This window comes from Botrytis porri (assembly GCF_014898465.1).
Source record: "Botrytis porri strain MUCL 3234 chromosome Unknown BPOR_013, whole genome shotgun sequence".
Taxonomy (NCBI): Eukaryota; Fungi; Ascomycota; class Leotiomycetes; order Helotiales; family Sclerotiniaceae; genus Botrytis; species Botrytis porri.
Genome location: NW_024066087.1, coordinates 185,067 through 206,534, shown reverse-complemented (window position 1 = coordinate 206,534; position 21,468 = coordinate 185,067). Strand labels below are relative to the sequence as shown.

Genomic DNA, 21,468 nt, shown 5'->3' with positions numbered 1-21,468 from the left:
TCGCTTTGGCTACGCTGACGATATTGCGATCTATCACTCCTCCAAGCATCTCTCCACGAATGCCAGGATCCTTCAACGACGCGTTCGACAGATCATCCGATGGGGTAAGGAGAACAAAATCCTATTCGCCTCAGAGAAATTCGAGCTACTCCATATAACCAGACGACACGATACCACCAACCCACCACTAGTCGTTAACCCGGATCTGATAATCACTCCAGTACCGATTGTAACGAGTGGAAGCACTCAACCCACTCTAAGATGGCTTGGTGTCTTCTTCGATCGTCGGCTCTCGTTTCTACAACATGTCAAAACACGCACAGCGAAAGCCATGAAAGTAGCCTCGCACATCAGGTCGATCGCCCGCACTCTGCATGGGCCACCAGCTTCCTACTTGAGAAAAGCAGTGATCACCTGCGTCCTTCCAGTAGCACTATTCGGCACTGAAGTATGGTACGCTGGCAAACTCAAACCGAGCCTCGGTCAAAGCGAAGCAAGCACAGGCACAGGTATCAAAGGCCATCTCCGCTACATCAACAAAGTGATCAATACCGCCGCAAGAGGAGCGATCCCGGTATACAAAACTACACCGACCGCAGCTCTTATCAAAGAAGCCGGCCTGCCATCGGGGATAGTCGCATTAGAACACGCCAAGCTGCGATTCGCACTCCGCTTAAAAACGGTCGACAATCAGCACCTGCTAGTGAGCCGCCTGAAACCCACAGTACGAAAGCGCGGGCGAGGAGCAGGCACAGCTAGAAGGCCCCTTACAAGAATCCAACGGCTCGGCCTCCTCATCCCAGAGACCCAACGGCCGAAGTTACTTCGCCCGCACTTCTCGATAGGCTGCAGAACGGATCCGACGGAAGGGCTAACCAAAGAGGAAGCAGCTCAAGCCTTCAAAGAGTGGTGGCTGCAACTCCCACCTGAGGACTACACGATCTTCTCCGACGGATCAGAACAAACCATTGATCGTAAACACTGTGTCGGATACGGATATGTAATATATCACAATGGCACTCAATTAGCCTCCGGATCCAAGCAGATCCGGAGCGACTCACATGTGTTCGATGCAGAAGCGATCGGAGCGTGGCGAGGGCTGGAGCACCTGATCAGCACGTTTAAAGATCCCCCGAGTGGCCGGATCTGGATGTGTATTGACAGTACATCGGTCATCTGGGGTGTTCGCGGAAACGCGCCGCCCACAACGCAATGGGCCTTCCATAAGTGCCATAAGGCAATGAAACAACTTGACATTAGAGTGAAGTGGTCACCTGGTCACATGGAGATCGAAGGGAATGAGGAAGCAGACCGCCTAGCAAACGCAGGCGCAATTGGACCCATGGACCAGGCGATCGACAAGCTACCAACAATTAGCGGTGTCCGGACGATCGTTCGCCAAAAGCGCCTACGCGCAGAGACTGAGTGGTGGGAAGAGATGAATCCCTCTCTCTCTGCTAATTATAAAGAATGGTCTCCCAAGTACAACACAAAGGAGCCGAAGGAACTAACTCTGCCAAGAGCAGTCCTTCACCGACTACTAGCTATGAAAACAGGTCATGGCGACTACGCCGCTTACCATCAGCGATTTGGTCATCAAAACAACAAGCTGGACTGCTCATGCGGCAGCGCTAAGGAACCATATCACTTCTTTAAATGCACTATAAACAACCTAAAACGTTCAGACTGGCCCCTGGCCCCTGTAGAAATACAATCTAACAAACAGGCGATCACATATATCAAGAAACTCTTACACACACCTAGCAAGCTCACTCAGCTGATTACCGACTCAGAGTTCTACACTCAGATCTGTCCTAACTACTAAAGGACCCTTAGAAAGCGACCATCTTTTCAACAAAGCCCGCCGCCCCTTTTATAAACTTACCACTCAACTGATCACTCGAATATACCACACCCCTAAAAACCGCAAACCCAATATACAATATAAGAGCCTTGCCGCTCGGCTAAACAAATAGCAACCCACTCCCACTTCTTCTCCTTCACCATAGGGATCGGAGCCCACAACGAGCCTATCCACCCGGGAACCAAGCTCTACCCTAACAAGAACCCGGATCAGACGTACCCTTCTGGAAACAGAAGTGGATCGCACCTGCAGAGGAGCGAACAGCCCCTGGCATTGAAGTTAAATTGCTAAATTCGGTTGCGACGATCACGCCGCTCAAATAGTCCCTTATCTTAGCACGTCTAAATACCCTTAGGGAGGTTCAAGACAGACGTTAATTAATATAAATAAAAAATAAATAAATAAATTCAAATACTTTGTTTTTTATCTTTTTAAATAACTTCAATAACAAGGAGTATACAGACTTCTTGATTATTCGAATTTATGATAGATTATTGATAAAATGTGTATTGAAAGAAAAAGGTGTAAATTGAGTTGAAAGTGGGCTATATACTGATATAGGCTATATGCTGATAAACTACGTTATAATTTCTATATAAATTAAAAAAAACGATATTTTAAAGCTTTAGATCTCCATTTAGAAAAATTCTAAAAATCTGAAATTTTCAGAATAAGCTTAAAATGATCTGAATTTCATATAACGTAACTTGACTAGAAGTGGGTCATGTCATGATATGGATCACAAAAATCATATTTTCCTATTTGACCTTGTCCTACATGCTACAGGGTAATCTATAACTATTACTGATTCAACTGAACTATCACTATCCTCTTCCTCTTCCATCTCTCCTTTTACCTAATCAATTTAACGCTTGGATGATCTACCACATCATTATTTTAATAAGAATATTTGTTCAGCCTTTTCGATAATTTTCAATACTTCTTCAATATTAAATACAAATTCACCTTTTAATTTTATTCTCTTTTCATTTTTTCATTTCTTCTATATTTCAAGTAACTTTTTATATTCTTGAAGTTCCTTTTGAAGAATAGCATTTTTAGTATTTAAACTTTCAATCTGATAAGTTATTCGCTTTGCATATCTTTGTACTAGAGAAGTAAGCAGATTATTAGTGGATAAAGCTGAATTAAATACCTTATTTGCTTGTTGCAGCTTAATATTATTCGGGGGAAAGTTATTAAGTAAAAAGAGATCTAGATCTTTTAGGTTTGCTAATGTATTTGAAATGGAAGGTAATGATAAAAACAAGATTGGAAGATTATTTAGAATTTGATGAGAACTAAATGAATTCAAATCTACTCCTTTTCATTCACTTTGATATTTTAACAAGTAAAACCTTTTTCTCTTATTTTTTGAAAAAGCTATACTCAATCAGATCGTTATATTTGTTATATTCTTACTCAAAAGTATCGATCAACCTTTTGGGCATGATATCGCTTCATCGGTCCATACACTCCAACATTTAATGGCTGAAGTAAATACGAGTAATGAGATAGTAGAATAAAAAGATCAATCTTCTTTTCAATATAGAAAGCAATCAAACTTCCTGTAATATAACTAAAATGATTATCCATAATCAATAATCGAGACTGATCTCCTAATATTTTTCGAGATTCTGACTCAAAAACCTTATATATTCATTCAAAGTCATAACTATTAGAAGTCTATTTACTATTGTTTGTTGAGAAATACCAATTTGGAGAAATGTTAGTTGAAATCTATGCAGTATTAGTATTTTGAGCCTTGAAAATAATCATAGGGGGCAAAGAGCCTTCATCTGTATTCATACATTTCAATACAGTTATCCACTCTTGCTTTCCTACTGTAACCTTCCAATTCGATTTGAAAGTAGAATCCATGATTATATGTGTTGATTCTATTTCTCCAATTGTATATTCTATTTCATTTATGTTATATATATTCTTGAGTTTATAATATCGTTTTTCGATTTGTGCTTGAAATATTGAAAACCATGTTAAAATTGTTTCAAATGTGGTTTCTTTATACCTTACAGATTCTAATTTATAAGAATAGATTCCTTTAAGTTTGGGATATTGATTTAAGAATTTATAAATCCATTGTTGACCTATATGATTTGATTGAAAGAATGGAGGGGTAAATGATGATGCGAAAATGATATATTGATTTAGAATTTCTTGGATTATTTCTTTTAATAATCTAGAAGTTGTAGGGTATTTAGTAACTGTTAATCGTGAGATTTATTGTACTAGAGTTTTCTCTTCCATATTGGAAAGTTTTTGAAAGGATTTGTGAGATTGAAAGTGTAATTGTTGTCCAGTCATTCAATTTATTAAGATTGACTTCGGAATCTTAAAATGAATAATAGCACTTCGAATTGAAGTAAATTGTTTATTTTTTAGACTTTCTATAGCCTTTTGAATATTATCTTTCGATTCACTATGATTTAATGACTTTCGATCTATTATGTATTGAATAAACATGTAAAATAAAGAAATGAGGGGGTGATTTTGACTTATATCATGACATGACCCACTTCTAGTCAAGTTATGTTATATAAATTTTCGATCAACTCTGTATATACATAAAAAAGTTATTAATAAGCTAAAAAAGCGATTTTTGGTGTAAATGAGTGGCGTAAAAGAGGGGTGGCCAGAAAGTAGGGTACCCGACTTAATCGAAGAGGACTGGAGTTTATCATCGTTCTGCGAGGACGATACCAGTATTGAATGTCTCGAATACAACTCTACCCTGACAATAAAAATGCCAAGTCCAATACACAACATTCCCATTCAACTGAATACCGCCCGAATACAACAAAAGTTGATCGACGTGCTACGGAAGTGCACCAAGCGTCCAAGACTTGCTCCCTTATGTTACCTCGATACCCCGATAAAGTTGGTACAGGAAAATGAGGATTACGAACAACGGATCAATGAACAAGAACTGGAGGCATTGCAAGCAGAATACGAGGTTGCTGAAGCAGAACAAGCAAAACGAAAAGTGGAAGCGAGATTGGATAGGAAGACACGACTTGTAGCCGACTATGAAATAAGACGAAAGGGTACTGTCTGAAGACCGGATGGACAATCCAAACTCATCCGTCCGGTAATAAATCAAGTACTGTTTGAAACACCCAAATATCCGCTGGTTGCTTTTGAGAATGCATGGAGTCAAGATGGCAAGGAAACAGATAGGATAGGGGAGGAATATCTCCTCTTATCCTTGAACACAACCAAAGCAGTTGTCATTCTCGATATGCATTACCCACGTAATGGTGAAGTCATAATTGATAGATCAGCTGTGGTGCGATTGTTCAGATTGGATATCACGGAGGACGAAAATGAAATTGTCATTCGAGGAAGGAAAGATTCTAATATGGTAGGCCCTCTTGTTTTTCTGCTCTATCTCGAGGCATGTTTCGTACATTATCTCCCCTCCCTCATTACCCTCTCCACTTTTCAATCCATTCAAGGTTGTATCCTTACCTAACTTTTCTATCACAAAATAATACTTGTCTTCAACCAGGCTATCTGTGAAATGGATAGCACACTATCTGGCTCTCCTACCGAAGCAGTCATATCCTTTACCCTTCGCGATTTCCTTCTTGATGAACGGATAGTAGCTCTGACTGAAAGTGGAGAGGATCTCTCTATTTTCGACGAATCCATACATATCACGAGAGAAGAATTACTTCGTGACATACAAATCGGTCGTGATGAAAATGACATGTTTAAACTTGGGGGGGGGGGGGGGGGGGGGGGGCGGTCGGTCAAAAGCCAGCCCAGAAGACAAAGATTGTTAAGAGAGAATCTCAACGGGTGACCGCGAGTAGTGATGGCAGTCATGCGCCGGGAACAAGACAGAAAGTTACTGGTGTTTGAGTTGATGGAGGAGATGAAATATTCCCATACGGGATTGGTTTGCTTTGTATGGTCTTTGTAATCCTTGGCTGATAACGATGGAGTTTATGTGTTCGAAAAAGGACAAAATATCATGGATGTTCAAGTAGATGAAGGGGCGAGCGGTTATCATTCAGGGTTAGCTTGCTTTATATGGTATTGGCACTAGTGTTGATGTACGTGGTTGATAATAATAAAATTCATGTCCCTGTGGTGGCAGAATTAGTACTTAATGAAGTACACTCTTTATTATTGTAATAAATTCTTCAATCCTTTAATTACATATTGAATAAATCGTTTTTAAAGTATTAATATAATTAATCTAAATCTTTATAGTTTACGAAGCTTATTTTAATTAATAAGGTCTTAATGAATTGCTTGAATTTCGAAAGTTAATTCTAACTTTTAATTTAAGGTAATCATTTTCAAATAAAAAGGTTTATTTGTATTAAAATCAGATTATTTATTTAATATATTCTGCATTGTATAGTATAGTGGTAAAACTTTTAATTGAAGAATAGACCCCCTTTTTAGACTTTTGACTAATACCTTTTATTTATTCTAATCTTTATACTTGTTCTTCTCCTTCTCTTTCTTAGCTTTTATTTACCTTTATAACCTCTTTCTAACCTTTATGTATATATTCTTCCATTTACTTTTCCTATAATTCTAATATTCGAAGATCTTAGAATCTTGAAGACCTTTAAAAGCCCTTATTTTCTTTTTTTCTATTAAAATTCAATAATAAATGAGTTAAATTTTGTACTAATAATATTTGTTATTAACAAAATCAATATTTTGTTGATAATAAAAGAGAGATTAATATTGTTATATATTTAATAAAAATTTATATGAGGATGTATATTGAATTTCTCTTCATTTGTAATATTTGTCACCATAGGGTGTGTTTGGGAATGGACAACAGACGATGGGCGTTCGAGTAGATGATGGCGATTAGCTATTGTTATCCGGGGCTGGCCAGTTTTATATGGTACCGATATCGGTGTTCTTGATCGGCAATGATGAGGTTCATATGTTTGAAAAAGAACAACAAATTTTGGGGTTTTGATTAAGTGACTTAAAATATTGGGGTTAGCTTGTTTTATATGGTATTTGTGTACTTGGTTGGTAAAGTTTGTATTGATGTGGTTGGCAAAAACCAATAGGACATATGTCATCAAACAGAAGAAGGAAATAATCTAGTTTTATTCTGGGTTGGTATGCTATGCTTAGGGTGCTGGATCGGTAACGAGGCATCTCCAATATATTGTCGTTGCATTCATAGCGAGATATTTTCTACCCAGACATGCAGTACGTCTAGCTCGCACGCTGCTGGCTCCTTCAGTCTTCATGACGCAAACAAATCCATGTGCCAATATTCAGCTCCCATTTCTTTTGTTGAACAGTCTATCTCTGCGGAAATGTTTGAGAGGGCGAAAAATGGAAGTCGCATCAAATTCTGGTCGCATACTCATGGTCTCGAACTTTGATAATTGCAAAGTTGATATTACTGAGGCTTTCTTGCGGAATGCCAGGTGCTTTATTCAGGAGTACACTCACAATATATAGTCTGTATGTCGCCTTTTCGCTTACAAGCTTTCATGGCAGGCTCTCCAACACAATCAAACAAATCTTTCACTTCGTCTGGAAACTGATATTTGCCCCCGTATGCCTCAGACCATAACTTGTGCAAATAGCGCTACTGGTGGTTCCGGACTGAGTCGGAGGGTCGGCGAGGTTGCGCACTTTGTGCAACTTCTGATGAGTATAGCTCGAATACTCTGAACAAAAGGCCTGATGAAATGCAGAATATAAGAACTCAAAGGTGTTATGAGGCATGTCAATTATAATCTAGAATAAATGAGGAAGAGGAATTTTTGGTTTTCGAGATTCCTGCAAGAACAGTTTTTTCCCCTTGAAGGGAATGGAGATGCATAGCAAGTTGTTAAACTCTCGCTGCTTGATAGTCTGAGGGTGTTTGTCTTGTGAGCTCCAAGGAGGATCGACAAATTTGGTTTCACAAAACAGTACGTTGCAACATCATTCATTTCATAGAACCTTGACTATTGGTCGGCATCCTTAGGGGACTGAAGGCTTCGGAACATCACTTCGAGCGATTCCTCTCCGCACATATCTTCATATGAATTTCGCATGATAAAATGAGAGCTAGGAGGCTTAGAGCGATGAAGATCTGTTTCGATGAACGTTTCTATTGGGTGATTATTCTTGGATTTAATGGCTAATCATACTTTATTTGCAGATATTCTCTTCATCATGTAACCATATTCACAAGCGCCGGCCTCTCAAGGTCAAGCACGTGATTCAGATCCGCGGCCGCCACCCCTATAGTAAGCATCGCTGCGACATACATCGTTGATGTTCCAAAGATTTCGTTGCAATAATAGGTTCAGTTGCAATCTAGGTGTCGTTCGGGTCTTAGGGAGAATCTAGACCTTGCGGTCGGCCTTCAAGATTGGTTCAGCTGATATATTACGTTTAGTCTATGGACTCCAAGCCTTTGAAATACTCTCTTCAACCACGATTGAAAAATATCTAGAGGCTAAGATGGATAAGCCTCTACTACTTATAGCTTAATAGATATTCTCGAATAGTAAACGTTTGTTTATTTTCATTATTGAGTGATATATAGTATCAAAGTACAACTATTTACTGAATATTAAAATTATATTAAAACTCATATAACTAAATCATTTGTATTTTATTGAATGAATATAATATACATATTAATAAATCTTATATTAGTTTATTTAATTTCATTTGAAATTTGAGAAAAAAAATTATTTATTTTTAATTTTTTTATTTATTATAAAATATATATAGAAAGTTAATAGAAATTGAAAATATTGAAATTTATTAATAAAATAAACGAAAATCAAGAACTTTTCTTTTAACATTAATTCAATCTTATAAATATTAATATATATTTATTTTAAAATAATCGAAATTTGAATGATAAATTTTTTATTATATAATAAAATCATATTTAAAAATTAAATTAAATTTAATGATTTTAAATATTTCTTTTTTATAATTATGAATAGAGCAAAATTCTTGTTTTTAATGTGATTTTTGAAACCAACGAACAGCTGTATATGGTTACTGTAAATTAACGGCCTTGACACATTCGCATTATTGTACAGCAAATTTTTTCTACATCAAGGACCCCTAGTTTGTCTTTACACAATGGGAGCCCGTCCTCGAGGCTAAAGTGATTATCGCATTCCTGGGCTTGCTGCCACAGAGCTTCCAAGAAAGCAATCTGGCGATTGGCAAGTAGAATACGATCAACAATTCGTAGATCTGGCAAGGTCGGGATTAGATCTAGGGCTCTGACAAGATCTTCCTCGGCAGGACCTGGTCGAAGTTTGCGAGTGAGAGGAGGATCATTTTTCGCATTTTTGAGTAGTTGCTGGTGGCCTTGAAACTTTTTCCTTCAATTTTAGTCATTGACTTCATTGGTACGACAGGTGAGGGCGCCGGCTAAAGGACTGTCTTTTCTTGATCGGTAAGATATTACAAGATTGTAATCTGCAAGGAATTTGGCACATTGTGCTTGCTGGAGTTCAAGGATTTCGCAGTCAAAATATAGACTAGCGCATTGCGATCAGTATAAATATCAATTTAGTGTGGTATGCTAGTGAGTTTGGCACACCAATATCCAAACGATTTCACGATTGAAAGAATCTCTTTTAATCACGAAATTGATAATTAATCTCCACATAAGAGCCACTATCTCTAAATAGAATTATACAGGAAAACAATCTTCATTATGCTTTTGCGAAAGGACATTACAACTATTGCGCCTGAGGTTTTGTTTCCATCTCTTGAGGATAAGCTCTAGAATAATAATAATATTAGTGTTCTAGTATTAATAGAAGACTTAGTCACTTTAGCTTTTAGGCACAGATCGAATATATAATATGAGAGTTGAATTGAAGTCAAATTATAAGAAAAAGCTTAATTGATCTGAATTTACTTGCTTTTCCTAGATTTTCTTTAAAAAATATCCTAGGTTTATATAGTTTATAATAAAATTCTAGTAGTTTTCATACTTATAAATAAGATCGATTTAGATCGAATCTTATAGAATTATTTATATCATAAAAAGAAAGTAAGAGTTTAGACCCTGACTTATCGCCCGTTAAGCGAAAACACATCAAAAACACTTATTTCTTCAACTTTTAAACTATATATTAATTCAATTAATTTATTAATTAAGTTTATGAAAATAATATATAAGATTGAAAACTATTAAAATGAATTAAGAAAAATAAATGAAACATTCTTAGTTATTTTTTTTAATAAAGTTATAGATTCTTAAAATTGAAAGTATTAAAAAACTTGAAAAAAGTGATTTTTTTATATGTAAAAAGTATTATATATTATAAATTTTGAAAAATTTCAACTTAAAAAACCTATAACTTTATTAATTTTCATAATTTTTAAAAACTATTTAAATCGAATATTCTCTATATAATTTTTTTATAAAGATATGATTTTCAAATTAATTCTTCAAATAGTTATAGAATTATGAAAATAATTAATTTATATAGGAAAATATTTTTTAATAGGATTTTATTATGAGAAAGAGTAAAATATAATAAGCTGAGGCCTTAATTCTTATAATTAATTCATTTAGTTCGTTTTGTTAATAATTTTTCATATGATTTCATCTCATTCTATTTCATTATAAATCAATTATATATATATTAGTCATCAATATATCCCTTAATTAGTAAGATATTAATAAGTGATTTATTATACTTATTATAAAATCTTATACTATTATGCTTTAAAGGTCTTGTCGGTACTACTGTAGCACAAGCGAGAAAACCAGAGAGTCTCTCAGAGCATCAAAAGCGCACATACAATCATTATCGAATAGGAAAGTGATATTGTTCTTGATCAGATTGAAAGCTTGACTAGAATTCCATAGATGTCTATGAAGCGTCTATAAAAGTTACGAATTACCAAGAAAAAATCGAATATCTTTAAATATAATTGAATAGGCTGAATCATATATAACAACAATTTCTGGGAACATAATTCAATTATTACTGTGGGGATTATAAAGCCGAGGTATTTAGTACAAGTGATGAGTGTGCAGCTGTATATCGCTGTAATGAATTAGAAGAAGGTTACTATATATCTGTATCCACTGAATTGATTGTTCTTTTTTCGTCGAAGCGCTAATGGATTATTTGTCATATTCGGATAAGGTGGAATGCTAGACCCACAATAAGAGCAATTTGATTAGAGCCTTTGGAAGTATCTTTAGGTTTCTGATTGGGAACGGAGGAACGTCTTCTTGAGATTTAGGTCAAGATGAATTATTAGTTCACACTTCGTATGATAGATGCTCCGAACTTCGTTGATACGTTTAATCTTTCTAATCATTGATTGTTTGAAAGTGTTGCCAGTAGTAGTAAGAATCGATAATGTCTCCCTGGATGTTTGTAGAAAGCTCTTTTTGAAGGTCCATAGTATTGAAGCTCTTTTGAGAGGGAGCTTTCTATTCCTTGAATATCATGGGACAGCTTGAATAGTTCTGAATTGCCCGCAATTTGATAATATGTTCGTGATCACGTTTAACTTGTGGAATTGAAGTTATTAAAAAACGATGAATATCATTTATATCAATGTCTTCTCCAACAATGATCTAGTTTTCGATTTCAACATTAAGGCTTGATTTGAGGTCTTCCCATAAAATAGTATTGAACGTATATGAGTAGAGTAATATTCATATTATAATGACTAGAATTCTAGGACTTTATAGGAGAGACTTCAAAGGGAGGGTTCTGGATTACTAAGCTAATCTAAGCTATTTGATCATGAAACATATTAAGAGCTCGTTCAAATCGTTTTTTTAATTTATGATTAAATAAGATTAGTTGAATGTTAATTAATAAATTTTGTCTATATTCTATAGATCTAGTTTTACATTTATAGATTTACAAAATGTAGAGTAATATTATATTAATAAAGCTAATTAAAGCTGTATTATAGATTTAACAAAGTTATTATATAAATTTTTAAATTTTATAAATCTATATATATTAAGATTGTGTAGTGAACATTAGTATTTAGTAAACTACTTTTGTTAATAATAAGATTCGAAATAATTTTATTGTTTATATTAGCGTTTAGTAAATGCTTATATTGGCTTATATTGACTATATTTATTGTCAATATCGCCTACAAAAACGATTCGAACGAGCCCTAACAAATAGTACGATTGATGGCGAAAGAGAGGGATGTAGGGTAAGAACGAGGCTGTGTAAAAAATGGTCATATGAGGACCTCCCATTAGCTTTCGTAGATCAAGATATTTCCTATCTCCTAGAGGCTATCGGAGAGAGACTTTTCCTAGAGTTTTTCTATTGGGCGAATAACAATTGTCGAGATTTATGAATATTTCGAGGTATTAAAATCGATGTTAATCGGTAAATTCATTCATCACGCATTTACCAAATTCTCACAGCACTCTTATCGATCCCCGTACGCTTAAGAATAGAATCCAATGCCTCATCACCTGCCTCCCAATTAACATCAACCATACTTCCAGACACGCGAGACCCCAACGAAGTCCAAGCATCAAGCCTTTCAATCGAGTCCAACCCATTCACAAACCCTACCCTCTCATATGCAGACACCTTATCTTGTACATACCATGGACTCAACTCAATACCAATTCACACACAACCCCTTCCCTAAGCCATAAGAAGCATAACCCATTTACCACTTTCAAGCTCCATCCCATCTAATCCATCCAATCGAATCTTCTCATCATAAGGTTCATGCGCTGGATAAACATCCATCATCGCAACATAGTTTTCAGGCAACTTGACATTCGAAGGCCACTTGATCCAATAACGGGAGCGATACTCTTTCAACATCATTTGGGTTCCCTCCTCCAATGACACGAAACGATACGGTTGGTACCATACGCTAGCGATGGGAATCAGGTATCCGGAAACTACAAACGAAGCCGGAGCTGCTGGTCCTTACCTTGGGACCAAAGAGATCCAATAAATTTTATTTCGCATTCGATTCTAAATGAACTTCATTCGAACTGATATGAACTCTCAATTTATTGAGTGGGATCGCAGCTCCAGTGACCTCTAGTCGTCGCTTTCAGTACATCGTCAGTAGATGTCATCTTTTTTTGACGATCTCTTTGATATGGAGGGGCGAAATTATAAGGGTTTTGAAGTTTTGCCACTTCCTTCGTACAACACTTGCCACAGAAGAGTAATAATACATCGTATTGTTACCGCCAATCTCAATAATCTCAATGCTTTTGAGTTCTACTCTTTAGAATTCAAAATAAAAACGTGATTTGTAACAAAAAGATAAAGTTATGAATGACAACTCAGGTCCTACTTATTGCTTTGCTTAGTTACGAAATTGTGACTCCAATTCACAAATATGAATTAAAGGGGTAGTCAGGCCAACATCAATCGGTGGGGGCACTACTGACGCTTTTGTAATAGAGCCTTTCTGTATAACAATTAGAAACTACAATAATCTCCAGTTTGCCTCTAACGACAAATCTGAGCCATAGCCCTACCACAGACATACCTACTACCACGCTGGCGCTCATTATCCATATCAGCTTGATCGAGGTTTTCAACTTTTATTTATAGTCTGTCGTTTATGAGCTGGTAAAAGTAGAGTTTGATCTTAATACGATGACTTTCATGTATATTGTCTTTTGATTTACTCAGCGAAATAATTAATATTAATTAATAATATTATAAATCAGAAGCCTAATATTTTATTTCAATTATAATATATAATTTAAACTAAGATTGATATTTCTTTAAAAAAGTATAAACTTTTATATTATTCTAATATAATTTAATATTTACTTTTATAGAAATAAAAATAATTGATAATATAGTAGTAATTTTTATACAGATTTTAATTTATATCTTACTCTTTATTATAATATATATTGAAAAGTAAAAACTGATAATATTCAGCTCAAATTTAATATTATTCTCTTTGAATAATATAACTTTGTTAAATTTTAACAGATTATTATTTTATTATTTACTAATTATTCATAGATTTTCTTACATTTAAGGAGTATTATACTAAAAATATGAAGTATTCAGTTTTGAAACAATTTAATAATATCAAATCCATTAGATTTGTTATCGAGTTTTTAGTTTTATTAGAAATCATATTTAATGATTATAAATCAATAGTAGATAAATGAAAAGATTACTTTTTTAATATTAATAATACAAATGAGAGGGAAATATAAGATTTTTATAAATTCAAGTTATACAAATACAAATGTAGTGACTTCTATAATAAGGAGTTATAATTAAATTGTACTATAAATTTCAAGGATTTTAAATCGGAGCATTTTCTATCCATTAAAATGTAACTATTATATAGGCTTTAATACAAACTTTATGTATATGAATTACTTATTATAAAGTATACTATTTATTCAAAGTAAATAGTTAATAAAACATTAGTTGATATTTAATATATAATATTTCAATAATAATTGAATTTTAAAATCATAAATATTCTTAGGAAAAAAGGTTTTAAATTTCAATTATTAAGTATACTTAAAAGAATTATAAAAGAATTGAAAATATTATCAATTATTTCCGAAATAATTAAAATACAAGATATGATTAGATTAGTTATTTATAATTAAAATAGACATTTACGATTATTAAATATTAATATATATTAATATAATAATAAGGGTAAAGATATTAAAAACAACAAATCAAATATCTCATTTCCATTGAAATTATTATCACAGTAACAAATATTATTAATTCGAGATTATATTATTAATTACCCTTAATAAACAATTATAATTAACTTATCATTCGTAAAACAATATTATAGTTTAATAAAACCAATATTCATTTAATCTAATCAATGATTGAATATTAATACTATCTCAATATTAATATAATTACATTCTTAATTTAATCTCTGAAATCTTAATCAGTAGCAATCGAGATTAACCTTAATAAAGATATGAATATCTTATTGATTTAATAATAATGAAGACTTATTCTTTCAAATTAAATATATTGTTATTTTAATAAATAAATATGATAAACTTAATATTATTTATTAATCATTCATTAAGTGTAAGAGAGTTATTAAAAGTATATTAGTATTAGAACTTTATGATATGGTTTTAAACTTTAATATTAGTGTAGTAATTAAAGATACGATTGATAAAATCTTCTTAAATTATAAGATCCTATTAATTATATGCATTAATTTTAAATTACTTTATAACTATCTTATAAAACTCAGAATTATTAATAAAAAGAAATTAATGATTAACATAATAATAATCCAAAAGGTATATAAGAAATGTAAGATTGTAAAGATTAAATAAATTAATAAAGATTTTAATCCTATAGATATAATAATTAAATTCAAGCTATATTAAGCTCTAAAAGATCTGATTAATAATAATACTATAAAGATTAAAATCACAAAATAAATTGAAAAAGATTAAAAGAATAAGTAGTTATATAGGTAAAAGAAGTATTAGTTAAAAGGATATGATTTAGTAACTTTAGAAAGTTGCTAGTATTGAAATAGGGATTATATAATTATATTAGTATTAATAATAATATCTTTCAATATTATAGTAATATATTTTATAACTTTAGCTTTTAGAACCTTAAGTAATATAACAATAGTATAAATCATAGTACTATATTGACTTCATCATTCTCATGATAATACTAATACTAATCTTTAATATATAAAAAACAAAAATTATAATGTGATTCATTACCGAATGGATTATATTATTGAATAAATCACTTTCATCTCAATTAATATATTCAAATTCATATTATTCAACAATTATTAATTCAATTAATTGAAACTATTAAGAATCTAATAATCTAGAATTTATTATATTAATTTGATAATTTTTATATTATAATCTATCTTTTTACAATTACTACAATATTAACTAAAAGATACTTCCTTATTAGAATTCCCCCTATTTTAATATTTGTTGTATCGAATTTGAATATCAACTTTTTATTAAAATAATATATCTATAGCTTTCTATCTAATAAGTACTCCTCCTTAACATATTTATATCTTTTTTGTATGTCGACATTGGCTTAATACTTCATTAGTTTTTCAAAGTATATAGTTTTTTACACTTAAAAGTATATTCTTGTATGCTAGTTTTTCTATACTCTTAGCTAAAACTAGTATAGTTTTAAATAAAGGTGTAGGAAAACTTAATTGATAATAAATTATTCAAGATTTAATTAATATTGATTGAGAAAAAGCTTTTGTAGAATTATAAGGAGTTTGAGAGACCTAAAGATCTAAATTGAAAGGGGGGGGAGTAGGCGTATAAATTCGAATATCTAATTTGAAAAGTACTACTTTAGAATCAAATGGAATTAATCCTGCTCCTTAAAATTCAATTTTTATATTCTGATTTGTGATTGATTGTTAATATGTAATTTTGAAAACTATAAAGAATTCAATCTTTGAGATATAATTGATATATACTCTTATAAACCCCTTAATTTGAATACTATATTCTTATTTTAAAGTATTAAAATATTTAATATTAAGAGATTAAATTAAATGATTTAAATACAATAATAAATATATATATTTAATATTATTCTTTTTATAATAATTCTGAAATAGTATTGATTCATAGCTCTTATACTTATCTAGTATTAACATTTTATATTTACTCTTAATTCGATTTCTTATATATTTATCAAAGTGTTTTAATCATTCTAACCCTATCTCATTATTCATTCATTCATTAAAAGTAGATTTAATAATCTAATCTATAAGAAGATTGATTTCTATATATTAATTGAAAAGATATATCTATCTTTGAACTATTAGAAATAAAAGTATAATATCCCCCTTATTATTACTACATATAATTACTATCACCCATTCTCGATTACCTAATTATATAACTTTATTCCTATCAAATCTCTTAAAACTAATAATAATTATACTAATATTTATAATTTCCATTATAAAGCCTATTTCATCGAAATTCTATAAATTATAATTAAGAATATCAAATTTGTTTTATATATTCAATATAAATCAAAACTAATCTCCAATAAGCTTAGAATCTTTACAAAGAACTCTTTAAAAATCATAAATATAAGTAAAACATATCCTTAACTCTTTATTACATTTTACAAATTAATACACCCATTACTTTCCAATTCTTTTTACTCCTCTTAATTTAAAAATATAATTTATTATATTTTCCACCTTCTTATATTTAAATACAAAACCTCTTATATCCATATCAATTATATATTGAATAATAATTTTCTCTTCTAATTTTAAAAGATTACTATTATTTAATAAAAATTTAATATAAGAAATAAAACCATTTATTTTATAATATAATATTATATATAACTTAACAGATTATCGAATATTAAGTTTTTTATTTTTTCGAATAATCTCAATAACTAAAAGTATTCAAACTTTATTATTATTCAATTACATAATAATTGATTCATAAAATACATATTAAATTGAAATATAAATATTTGAGATAAAAATAATCCACTCAATAATATAATTCACTCGATAATGAATTACATTATACAAATTGTTATATTTTAAGTTTTAATAATAATAATAATAATATATTCTAAATTAATAGTTTCCTATCCGTAAGATATTATTCAATAATTCAATAAAAAATAGTACTATTTCTAATAATAGAATCTTTCTTTTGAAAACTAAGTATAGAATATATAATATAGAATAGAAATTAATTAAATATGAGTTCAAATAATACCTTAAATATAAATATCTATTTTATCTGACTTTCAAATATTAATATGATTGTCTAACTAATATTATTAGATATTTAAATAATTAATCATTAAAGGTTTATCTCCTTAATAATTTTACTATTTGCAAGAACCAAAATACTATTTACACATAAAAAAGTTAATCACTAAGTCTAAAACCCGATTCAAATTTTGTAATCAATTTACACCCCTATATATAACATATTTAATATTATAACATTACAACTTAATTTTTTTTGAATAGAATCCTTTTAAATTATCCTATTGAAATTGATTTTAATTAAATAAAAAAATAAAAAGATACGATTATATAGAATAAACTACACGTGATAAGCTAAGGACTTTCGATTTATTCAATTTTTATAATGCTAGCTTTAATATTCGAGTTTGTATAATAAATTAAACTTAACTTCTTTTAAGGACTTTGAAGCTTATATAATTAATATAAAAGGGAATATATTGAGTGTAGTGGGATTTATATTAATAAAATGATTTCAGGTTTAAAACTTTCGTAATCTAATAATATTATTACTAATTCGAATGAAAAAAGTTAAAATGTAACTCATAGACATTATATAATAAAATGTGATTTAGATTAAAATGAAATGATTAAAATCTATAATAAACATGTGAAAATTATAGAAATTATGAAAATGATAAATTGACTTCGCTCGTAAGCTTTTAATAAATTACTTTTTAAATTTTTATAATGATAAAAATTATTATACTACAATTTCTTAAAAAGCAAGGAGTCCGAGGGCTCGCAGGCCCCTGGTATGATACTCGACGAAATAATTAAAGATGTATAGTATAAATTAAAAACAGCTATAACTCTAATAATCTCCGACAGTACTAGCTAAAATTAATACGTATAATTAATTAATAAAACACTTCTATTTTATCGAAGTTTCTCAAGAATTAGAGTTGAAATAATTGAAATAAAAGCAATTAAGACTATTGAATCGATTTAAAAAATTCTTATTTTTGAATATCTTTTCAATCTTGAATAAATCGATCAATTTCATACTTATAATACTAAAATCTTTATATATTATTAAATAAACGCTACAGCCTTAAATCAATGTATTTTTATAAAGACTTATTTATAATTGAAAAAGTTATTTATATTTGAAGTAAAAAAAGATTAGATTTATTATTTTTGAAAGGATAATCTCGTTTATTTTTAGGGATTTCAAATATAAAAATCCGAAAATTTAAGCTTCTTTTTCAATTTTAATTTCGAGTAACTTTCTGAAAATAAGAAATATTAAAAACACTTTTTTCAAATCAAACTTTATTTAATCTCAAATATAAATTGAAAGTTTTTTAATATATAATTTTTTATTAATTAATTAATTTTAATATGTTATTTCTTTTATTTCTTTAATTTAAATTTTGTAAAACTTTGTTTTTATATAATTTATAAAAGAATTATTCTATTAGGTTTTATAGAATTTAATTAGAATTTACATAAGTTATAACTAATTCTAATATATATTATACATCTTCTATTATTTTATCGAGTAATATTAATCGAATAGTATATTCATGTTTTTAATACATTATAGTTAAATGAGTAAAACATTGTGAGATTCTATAATAAGTATGCTAAATCACTTATTAATATCTTACTAATCAAGCTATATATAAATTAATAATATAAGTATAATATGATTTTATATTATAAAATTATATTATTATATTATAATATAACTATATATCTTATCAAATTGATTTATAATGAAATAGAATGAGATGGAATCATATGGAAGATTGTTAATATATTGACTAAATTGATTGGTTGTATTTTTTTATAATATAAAATGATTCTATAAGATTCGATTTAAATCGATCTTATTTATAAGCATAGAAACTACTAGAATTTCATTATAAATTATATAAACCTAGGAAAAAAAGCAAGCAGATTCAGCTCAATCAAGCTCTCTCTTATAATTTGTCTTCAATTTAACTCTTATATTATATTCGATTTGTCCTTCAAGCTAAGGTGACTAAGTCCTCCACTATTACTAGAATATTATTATTATTATTATTATATTCTGGAAAATTACCTCCAAAAAATATATTTATTGAAAAAAGAGGTACTAGCTTATTAATAATTTGAAAGAGGAAAACATTACATTATAAAGCAGGAATTACGAAATGACACGACAACAGGTGACCTATCTAACTAGAAACATACAGCCTTTTATTACATATGCTATTAGCTCTGACAGAATTCTATTTTTAGTGTATTGGTAAAATGATCGTTATCGGCCTCGGTATTAATGCCACCTATCATTATACCTTCAGCTAGAACAAAGATATGTCGAGTGTCATCACTACTCCATAATCTAGTCTCTACCTTCCGACATCACAGGCCGTTCTCTTCCGAAAGCCCATCATATCATCCAATATTAATTCTTCGGTCATACTTTTACGCCAGAACTGAGCTTCTGATTCGTCTGCAAATATTTTCTGGTGAATCTTTGTAACAATAATGAATGCTACCCTTATACTTCGTGCAAACTTAAGAGTTAGCTGTAGATGTTTGTTAGCTACCTGGTCATGTCATTCGAGAGCATTATGCAATCAGTATCTTGAGAGACTTTACCACTCGTCAAAAATATAGTGGCTAAAATACTTGTAATGTCATGAGATTGTCCTTAAACACACCGAGAGCAGTACATATTCTGTAATTTTGTCCTACTGTTTACATCGCACTTCGAAATGACCTCAAATTTTCTTGGAATGGTTGTTTTCGAAATATCATGTGCCTATTTCATAAAGAAATTCAGACCCTCATTAAGTCTACAGTCGTTAGATTATTAGTGACTTGATACTATTATTTATTTACCTTTAGTTCAAAAAGACTATTAACGCATATCGAATTAAGACAATAGAAGTAGTTGAAGTCGTCGTTTAATCCTCATATTATAATAATAGCTGCTTCGACATCTTCGTAATAGGATTAAACGAATCATATAATCTTATAGTTAATTAAATATTTTCATATTATAAGAATTTTTAAGGTAGTAGTAGTAGTAAATTCATAATCGATTCGATCTATATAGCTATACTAAGACCATGCGATGCGCCTGTATCTATATCTAATTGAATGAAGTAGATAGGAAAAAGATATAAAAACCTACCCCCTCCGGTGTCTCTTTTTTTTAAGGTATGTAAGATATTAAATCATGATTATATACATATTTTTTAAATCAATCGAATTATTAAAACGAACAAAAGTGAGTTATTTTAGAAAACGGGTTTTGAAGAATTCAACGTAGTGTATAAAGAGTTACATAATATTCATACGATTTTTATATTAACTGCTTTTTTCGTCTTAAACTCTAAAATAACTTCAAAATCCTTTCTAAAAGATTTTAGTATTAGTTACGATAATGAGATTTTAAAAACTAATTTTTATTCTTGAAAATGATAAATAGGAAATAATAATAAAAAAATAGTATTCCAAAAATCTATTTTCTATATAAATATTCTCATTTAATCAAAAAAAAAAAGTAGATTTTATTATAGTTTTTGTTGATTAAAAAAATATTTTATAATAACTACTATATAAAATCAAGTTCTTTATAGAGAAATTAGATTTTGAAAGTGATTAAAAGATTAAGTTTTATATTAGAAATTTTTGAATAATTTTATTGACCAATAAAGAAAGTACACGACTACATATAGACGAATTCTATATACAAAATGAACTAACTCATATAATGATATAGTCTACATGCTGAAGAATCACGTTATATAAAACTATGTATTATTAAAACACTAAATCCTACTTCGTAATTGGAGATCATATTTACATTCCTTTTTTCTCCAGTA

General features: G+C 30.2%; 1 protein-coding gene across 1 annotated transcript; it reads left to right on the top strand.

The window, feature by feature from the left end:
* Positions 1 to 5,123: 5,123 nt before the first annotated feature.
* EAF01_009009 (uncharacterized protein) lies at positions 5,124 to 5,690 on the top strand (the record flags this gene model as incomplete). The annotated part of the gene is made up of 2 exons (XM_038917265.1): positions 5,124 to 5,246; positions 5,394 to 5,690. 2 exons carry the CDS (start codon positions 5,124 to 5,126, stop codon positions 5,688 to 5,690), a joined length of 420 nt encoding a protein of 139 aa, XP_038766870.1.
* Between the last annotated feature and the right edge of the window lie 15,778 nt (positions 5,691 to 21,468).